This window comes from Primulina tabacum, chromosome 8, assembly GCF_025594145.1.
Source record: "Primulina tabacum isolate GXHZ01 chromosome 8, ASM2559414v2, whole genome shotgun sequence".
In the NCBI taxonomy this organism is placed as follows: Eukaryota; Viridiplantae; Streptophyta; class Magnoliopsida; order Lamiales; family Gesneriaceae; genus Primulina; species Primulina tabacum.
Window position 1 is genome coordinate 36,931,170 of NC_134557.1, and position 9,477 is coordinate 36,940,646.

At 38.9% G+C, this 9,477-nt stretch overlaps 1 protein-coding gene across 1 annotated transcript; it reads left to right on the forward strand.

Moving 5' to 3' along the window:
- Positions 1-604: 604 nt before the first annotated feature.
- On the forward strand, positions 605-4,797 carry LOC142554735 (uncharacterized). Its single transcript, XM_075665409.1, has 5 exons — positions 605-736; positions 899-964; positions 1,996-3,256; positions 3,678-3,838; positions 4,453-4,797. The coding sequence occupies exons 1-5, from the start codon at positions 605-607 to the stop codon at positions 4,795-4,797; spliced, it is 1,965 nt and encodes a 654-aa protein (XP_075521524.1).
- Positions 4,798-9,477: the final 4,680 nt, after the last annotated feature.

Below are 9,477 nucleotides of genomic sequence, written 5' to 3' on the forward strand. Positions count from 1 at the left end.
TGTATCTGTAGTGGTATTTGGTTGTTTGTGATGTCCTGAGTCGACTATGTGATATTTATGATCTGGTGAGTATTTGGTAAGTTTTAAATTCTGCTTAGTCCTGGCCAGTGCGGCTATAGGTTGTTTAACTTTGGTTTTTGTTTTAATGACTCTAGTTGGATTATATTTTGATATAAACCACTGCTTGAGTTTTCGAGATGTCCTACTTACGGGGAGGTCTTGCCGAAATTTTTCTAGGTCCTGAGGTCCGTTTTAAAGCATTTTAAACTTTTTTTCTGCTCCAGCTTTAAATCAAACCATTATTGTTTAATCATTAATTGTCATTAGAGTAAATGAGCCTCACATTTTCTGTGGTATTGTAAGTTTATAGTTGAGGTACGCTCAAACCTATATCATTATGACGCTTATATTGGCGTGTAATAATATTCGATGAATGTTGTTTGTTATTATGTGCCTTGAATGTTTATTTTGTTGCATTCATGCATAAATTATATTGGCATAACATATTGAGCCTTGACTTATTTGACGACGATTTATGTTGATTATGTTGAGATATATTGAATCATCAGAGGGACGAGTGGGTTAGGATTAGTCACATTATCAGATGACAGCTAGGGACGAGCGACTTAGCTACTCGCATTCTCGATGCTACGTGCATGGAGGAGCGGCGATTGATGCTGCATTCCTAGCACGGGAGGCCATTGTTATTGTTGATGATGCTATTCGTTTGGACTCCGTTTGGTATCCGTTATTCCATTGTTACCATTCATGCATTGCATGTCATTGCATTTACTTGGTATTATTACATGTCTTTTATATACGTCGTGATTTTACTGGTTTGTCGTACTGGGGTCCGACCCCTGTTTTTTTTATGTTGTGGTTGTTTTTAATGCCATAGCAAGTGATTCCAGGGGATTTGACGCGTCTGGTGGAGCGTCAGCGAGTGGTACCCAGTAGTAAGTTGGTTTGTTTCAGAGTTCCCAGATATCTATATATTATATTAGTTTGATACATTTGCCAAGGAGATCCCCTATGTAGCTGTATGGTGTTGTTTTTATGTTGTTTTGGATTTTATTTGTGGTATGTTGTGTCTAGTCCTGACCAGTGCAGCTGTAGGATATTTTTTTGGTGATTGTGAATTTGATATTATTTTCGAGCGTATATTGATGTTGTGTTTTGAAATTTTTGGGATGTCCTACTTACGGGGAGGTAATGCCGAAATTTCTGTAGGCCCAAATGAACGTTTTAAACTCATTTTCGCTTTTTACACCATTTAATCCTTGTTTTTTTGGTTATTAAATATTAATTAAGAGCACGGGCCCTCACTGTGAGGCCCGGGACCGAAGACGGCGGGGGGTGATCGCCGGTGCCATCAATTGCACGGACAATGAGCGGCTTCTGGCAAGCTTCTAGGTGGAGGGAACGTGAATGAACCGACCCACACGGGAATGAGAGGGATTCCGAGACTGTTCAATGTAATGGACTGTACAGTTGAAGAGGGCTTAAAAGATTTGATTTGTATTACTTATATCACGAAGGTGCATCTTCTTTTCGGTAGCTCATCACATAAGAACTCCAAAGTTAAGCGTGTTTGACTTGGGACAATTTTGGGATGGGTGACCTCCTGGGAAGTTTCCCGGGTGCATGTGAGTGAAGACATAAGCACGCTAGAAAGACTCGTCTTTATACAGTGAGGACAGTCGTCAAATCTGGGACGTTACACTCACAGTTTGGTATCAGAGCGTAACTGTGATACGCTCGAATTAGAGTCTAGGACACTCGAGTTTATACACAAATAAAATGATTGTGCATGTATTTGATTATTTGCTCTTATTTGTTTTTATGTTTTGAAATAATTGAATTAGCATGACTAGAGCGTATACTTGATTAAGTTTGACATTTAGTTTAGAAATTTCCTATTAGTTTAAGATTATGATCTTATATTAAATCGATTATTTTGTTTCTGCCTGTGGATTAAATCCTTTTGTCTTGTAGATGGCACCAGGTCGTAAGGGCAGAAAAGGAAAGGAAGTTGTTCAGGAATCTGAAGCTCCTAATGTGATAGGACTTAACGAGACCGAATGGGGAAGACGAGGTCGTCGTCTTCGTGGTGAAGAACGAAATGTTAACGTTGAGCATGAAGTGGATCAGTTGACTAGAGGAATGGGTGAAATGGAACTAGTGATATCCCGATTTCAGAACATGAGTCCTCCTCGATTCTTTGGAAATGAAGATGGTGAGAAAGCTGTAGCATGGTTAAAAAGTATGAAGCATTTGTTTAATATGTTGGAGTACACTCCTGATTTGCAGCTTAAGTTGGCTATTTGTCAATTAAAAGACCGAGCTCAGTTATGGTGGGAAACTACTGAGGAAGCTCTGAAAGAATCAGGTGAAAGAGTTACTTGGGATGTATTTTGCGCTCAGTTTGCTCGAGAATATTCACCGCCTTCGTATTATTCGGCCAAGGAAGCTGAATTCAATAGATTGACTCAAGGTAATATGACTGTAGTGGAGTATGCCTCTCAATTTTCAGCGCTTCTTGCCTATGTTCCTCATGTTGCTAGCAGTGATCGGAACAAGCTATCGCATTTTATGCAAGGATTGAATCGAACCATTTGCACTTTAGTAGTAGCTGGAGCGCCTGTTAATTATGCCGATGCTGTAGAGAAAGCCAAGAATGTGGAGGCAAGTCTACTTTTGGCAGAACCACAATCAGTTCAACCATATTTTCCTAGATTTTCGGGGGCAATGTGCCAATGCCAGTTGGTGCACCACTATACCATCCTTTACTACCGTATCAGCCTTCGCAATCTTATCAACAACCAAAGCAGCAAAACTTTAAGGCCAAAGGAAAACAGTTCAAGAAACAGACTCGTAGTATTTCTTCTAGTTCCGGCAGTCAGCGTGGAAGTTCAGTTGGGTCACCAGGTGGAGTATTTTGTGATCGCTTGTGGTGGTAAGCATTTCAGTACTCAGTGTACAGGAGTTCATAGATCTTGTAGTATCTGTGAGCAAGTTGGACATTATGCTAGAGTATGTCCGAATGCAGTAAGACAACAATTTCAGCAACCTCAGTTTGGCCAGGGTTTTAGAGGACAAAAAACTAGACCTTTTGTTCCGACTCGGTCTTTTCAGCAATCTAGCTATCCTCAGCCTAGAGGTTCTGTTCAGCACCGTTTTCCAGGGCCACAGCAGGCTCGAGTTCATGCTCTAACTCAGGATCAAGTTCAAGACGCACCGGGCGGAGTTATTGCAGGTATCTGCCTTATTTTTAATCATCCTGCACGTATATTGATAGACACAGGAGCATCTCATTCATTTGTATCTGTTGTATTTGTTGATGAGCATGAGATTGCTACTACTCCGTTGATAGACACTGTGTCAGTCTCTACACCTGTCGGTGTGTGTTTGATGTCTCATGAGATAATTCTGAATTGTGTTATTAGATTCGATGATAATATTATGATAACTAATCTCATCAAGCTAGATATGTCTGACTTCGACTGTATTTTGGGAATGGATAATCTGTCAAATTATCGAGCTACCAGTTGATTGTTTCCATGGAGTCGTTAGATTCAGTCTGTATTATGGCAGTAAATAGAATTTTTACGGTAGTGATTCACAATCACGTATTCCATTACTGTCAGCAATGAAAATGTTTAGAATCTTGTCAACAGGAAATGAAGGATTCATGATTTATACAATTGATGCGACACAAGGAAAAAGATTTGAAGTTTCAGATATTCATGTTGTCAAGGAATTTCCTGATGTATTTCCTGATGAATTCCTGGATTTCCACAGCAGAAGGAAATCGATTTTAGCATTGAGTTGGTGTCCGGTACAAATCCTATTTCTAGAGCACCATATCGTTTGGCTCCAGTAGAATTGAAAGAACTCAAAGAGCAATTACATGACTTACTGGAAAAAGGCTATATTAGACCAAGTATGTCACATTGGGGAGCTCCGATATTGTTTGTAAAGAAGAAAGATGGAACGATGAGAATGTGCATTGATTACAGGCAGTTGAACAAAGCTACTGTGAAGAATAAGTATCCTCTGCCGCGTATCGATGACTTGTTTGATCAGTTGCAGGGTACATCAGTTTATTCAAAGATCAATCTTCGTTCTGGATACCATCAGCTTAGAGTTCAAGAGAAAGATGTTCCGATGACAGCATTTCGAACACGTTATGGACATTATGAATTTCTAGTTATGCCTTTTGGATTGACTAATGCTCCAGTGGTTTTTATGGATGTGATTAATCGTGTTTTTCGAGAATTTATAGACATATTTGTTATTGTCTTCATAGATGACATTCTGATTTATTCAAAAACAAAGAAGGAGCATCGAGAACATTTGAGGTTAGTCCTCCAAACGCTCAGAGCAGCGCAATTGTATGCAAAATTTTCTAAATGTGAATACTGGCTGGACAGAGTAGTATTTCTGGGTCAGGTTTTATCAGCTCAAGGAGTGTCAATGGATCATAGTAAAGTGGAAGCTGTTATCAATTGGCCAACACCGACGAATATTTCCGATATTCACAGTTTCTTGGGATTGACAGGATATTATAGGCGTTTTATTGAAGGATTTTCTATTATAGCAAGGCCTATGACACAATTAACACAAAACGATCAACATTTTGTGTGGAATGATGAATGTGAGACAAGTTTTCAGACTTTGAAGGAAAAGTTGACAACAGATCAAGTGCTAGCTTTGCCATCAGGCTCAGGAGGATATGTTTTTTGTTCAGATGCATCTCTAAATGGACTTGGTTGTGTTCTAATGCAAAATGGATGAGTGATTGCATATGCTTCTCATCAGTTGAAGCCGCATGAGACTCGATATCTAGTCCATGACTTAGAGTTGGCTGCCATTGTGTTTGCATTGAAATTATGGCGTCATTATCTGTACGGTGAACAGTTTGTGATTTATTCGGATAACAAGAGTCTTAAATATCTTTTCTCACAGCTGACTTGAACATGAGACAGCGTCGATGGATGGAATTGTTTAAAGACTTTGATTGTGAGATTCAGTATCAACCAGGTCGAATGACTCTTGTTGCAGATGCTCTCAGCAGGAAAGTTCAGAATGCTATGCTGACATCTCTGAATATCTCTAAAGTTCACGAGCACTTGAGAACTTCAGGATGGACTTATCAGATCAGTGGAGACTACTTTATAGTGTCATCTATTCAAGTCGAGCCACAGATTTTATCCAGCATCAAAGCAGCACAGAAGACCGATTCGCACATTCATATATTAAAAAAATTGTCTCGAACAGGTCAGACAGAAAATTTTAGTGTTACCTCAGATGATAGTCTGCGCTTTAATGGTAGACTTGTGGTTTCTAATTTGATATTTTAAACAAAAGTTATACTACGGGAAGCACATTGTAATCGACACAGTATTCATCCATGAGTTCAAAATATGTATCATACCTTGAGAGCTCATTATTGGTGGGAAGCTATGAAGAAAGATATTTCTCATTTTGTGGCTAAACGTTTAACGTGTCAACAAGTTAAAGCCGAGAGAATGAGACATGGTGGAATGTTACATAGTCTTGAAGTGCCGCAGTGGAATTGGGAGCACATTGCTATGGATTTTGTGACTCATCTACCTCGTTCTAATCGGGGTTGTGATGCGATTTGGGTGATTGTTGATAGATTGTCTAAATCAGCTCATTTTATTCCGTATGATCGTCCTTGTATTTATATGAAAATGGCAAAACTGTACATTGATCATATAGTAAGATTGCATGGTGTGCCAGTAACCATAGTATCCGATTGTAATCCAAGGTTTACTTCAAAGTTTTGGGTAAGTTTGCAATCAGCTTTGGGTTCAAAGTTGGCTATGAGCACTGCCTATCACCCACAGACAGATGGTCAGTCAGAAAGAACCATTCAAACACTTGAAGACGGGTTACGAGCAGTAGTGATGGATTTCAAAGGTGGTTGGCAAGAATCATTGTCTTTGGTTGAATTTTCTTACAATTATAGTTTTCAGGCAACAATCGGTATGACACCATTTGAAGCTTTGTGTAACGCCCCGAAAATTTTAAAGTCCACGCAAACCACGTACATGCAATTATTAAATTCTTTTGTATTTTAATTAAATGTTTTAATTGCATGAATTAATTATGTTTTGCATACTTGCATATTTAAAATATATTTTTCTACATGATTGCATAAAAATTGTATTTTTTTAGGAATATTCAAGTGACGATCGAGGAACGGAGACCGAGTGCTGAAGAATAGAAAATATTTTTATTAAATAATTATTTTTAATTATTTAAAATATGGTTGATGGTTTTTAATATTTTTGAAAATAAGGGGTTTTGAGGTGATTTTATACGTCGGGACGTAAATTTTATCGGTGTTGGTTTTTCAACAAAAATACGAACTTCTTGGCAACCCGGCTATTAAATTCACAAACTTATTTTACCAAAATTATTTTTAATATTTTAATTAAGACTAATGGGCCTAATTAAACCCCTTAATAGGCCTAAAACCTAATTAACTATTTAATTAGTGTATTTAATATACTAATGCACACAAAACCCTTCACCTTGCTATAAAACCTCACGGCCACTCAATTTTTATTTCTGAAAACTCTCCTCACAACCCACATAACACACGACACACACATCTACAATAATTGAAGGGAAAAACCGAGAAGCTCTAGGGAATTCAAAGCCAAGGTCTTGCTCCGTTCTTCGACGTCGTCAACGATTTTTCGTGCGTATAAAACGCAAAGGCACGCCATACATCTCATTTTCTCGTTCATCACATCATATTATTGTTTAAATTATATTTGAATGAAAAGCATGAGATTTTTATGAATATTTTCGAAATATTGCATGTACATGAGGTAAACTTGTGAATTGTTGTTACAAAAACATGAATATTATGTTAAAAAGGGGCTGCCATGATTAGGTAAGGTTTAAGGGTGGTTTCTAAATGTTTTAAAGAGTCCTAATCACATAAATAGGCTGCACATGAAAACAATCAGAAGCTGGAACGTGGGACGAAGAACAAAGAACCGTGAGTGTGTGTTGTGGTTCAAGGGGATCGAGAGTTGTGCATGGGGCTTGGGGGCTGGCCAGGGCTTGTTGGGGGCTTGGCCAGGGTTAGGTTCGAAGGCTAGGTAGGGTCCTAGGGCGGCTAGGGTCGAGGGAGGTGGCTGGGGAAGAGTCCACGTGAGGTGGGACTCTCCCCCATGCGCTGTGCTCTGCTGGGTTTCGGGAGGGGGCTGCAGCGGGGTTAAGGGCGAGCTGGGTAGGTCCATCAGGGTCCAAGGGTCATGGTCAGGGGTAGGGCAAGGGGCTGGAGTGGCTGGGTCGCTGCTGGCTCGAGGAAACAATGGAAGCCGTGAGGAAGAGCTTGAACGCGCAGCTGCTGGTGTGGCTTCGTGCAGAGCTTTGCTGCTTGGTTCAGGGGCTCGAGCTGGGGGTGGCTCGGGTCTGGCACTGGCCTAGGGTCAGCAAGGGTCATGGGTGCTCAATGGTTAAGGGCTGGTAGAGTCCTAAGGTGGCTAGGAGTCTTGGCGAGGGGAAGGGGATTCACGCACACACAGCACATGCAATTGGGTTGGCTTCCAGGAGGTTTGTTCGTGGGTTAGAGTCATGTTATTTGGGCTGGGCTTGCACAGTAGGGTCCCTAGGTGGGTTGGCTAAGTTTTGGCTCAAGGTGGCTCGGGCGTGGCTCGAGTAAATTAGGAGATGGCTCGGTACGTTCGTCGAAGGGTCAAAAACGAGATTTTAAAGACAAAAATTGAATCCATGGGTCCATGGGGGTGGCTCATGACTTGGAAGAGTAGAATAAATCTTAAAAATGCTATGTTTAAAATTTGGGATCAAAATAATGAGTTTTGGATTTATTCGGGATTTAATCGCCACATGAAACGCTAATTAAATAACTAATTGAAACACCTAGTTTTATGCCTTATAAAATTATGAAAAATTAGAGTTAAGCTTAAATAATTATTATGAGTCTAAGTTTTTAATTTGTGAATTTTATATTAAGGTTTGGTTTAATTCGGGATTAAAACGCATTAATACGTTATATTTAAAGATTAATTTAAAAGTCGTCGAATTAGGCTAAATAAAAATATGAAAAAATTCATGTAAGCTTAAATAATTAATTAGGACATGTTAGAGTCAATAAAATTAAGAAAATGTCAAAAGCGTGAAATTTTACGTCTAGGGGTAAAACGGTCTTTTTACACCTAGAAATTAATAAACGTCATGGCAGTGCCCTATTTGCTATTTTATATGTTAATATGATTATGTAACATGTTTATGAATTTTTATATTTCGAAATATGATTTTTCAATGTTCATGGATTATTAAGGGTTAAATTGGTCATTTAAAAGATATGTTGCATGCTTGGTTTCAAAATAAAAATGATGTTATGCATGTTTTTATTAAGTGATGATAACATGTTGAAGGATGTGAAGGGATTGTGACTACTGAATATGTTGGAAATATCGTGAGGGTTATGGTCCCAGTGGGAGCCCGACGATCGTGTTTCCTTGGATACGGATACGAATACGTGATACGAATACGAATATGTTAATACGTAGGCCAAGGCCCAGTTGATCGGTGAGAGTGTTGCTGGTGTCCCCGCCGCCCAGTACTGTGGTTTCTTTAGATGGATCCATCGCCCAATACGATCAAGAATACGAGTCACAATCACGATCTGAATTCAACAAACACGAACATGAACATGAATACGAATATGAATATGGATACGAATATGGATATGCATATGAATATGAATACGAATATGAATATGAATATGTTTATATTTTTAAGAAAATGTTTTTATGTATCATGAAAATGTTTACGAAAATGTTTAAGATTATGCATCTTAATGAAAACGATATTTTAAGTACAAATATTTTTCACCGTTATATGTTGACTGTATTACGTATTACTCGTTATAAAGATTATGGTGTGTTGAGTCTTTAGACTCACTAGGTGTGATGGATGCAGGTGGTATTGAGGGAGGACTTGATGAGTGATTTGACAGGACTGAAGGCGCACACAACCCGAGGACCATCGCTTCTACTATTTCCGCATTATGTTTTATGATTACTGATTTTAGATAAAGATTTTTAAGATTATTTATTTATGCGTTTTACAGAATGAATTGTTCATCTATGGACCCTCACCCTCCTTTATATATACAAGTGTGACTATCTTATATATACATGATAACTGATTTAAAAAACCGTTAGCAATCAGATGAGGAATGGATATTCTCCTTCTGTACTTTGTTCCCTCTCCTTGATAATCCTTTCCAAGGCCTACCAAACACACAGGGCAAACCCCTTTTTAACAGAGTCTTTCGACCGATATCAGACTCAGGTGCATATCTGGCACATACCTGACGTCTTTTTTTCAGGATCAGTGTAGAGCCATCCACGGTAGTCAAGCTCACATATCACTTTCCCACGTCTCTGGATAAGTCATTAATCC

Coding starts and splice junctions, on each gene's coding strand:
- LOC142554735 (XM_075665409.1), top strand. CDS start 605: ATGACAGCTAGGGACGAGCGACTTAGCTACTCGCATTCTCGATGCTAC. Junction 737..898: donor ATGCTATTCGTTTGGACTCC/GTTTGGTATCCG, acceptor TTAATGCCATAG/CAAGTGATTCCAGGGGATTT. Junction 3,839..4,452: donor TAGCATTGAGTTGGTGTCCG/GTACAAATCCTA, acceptor TTTCTGGGTCAG/GTTTTATCAGCTCAAGGAGT.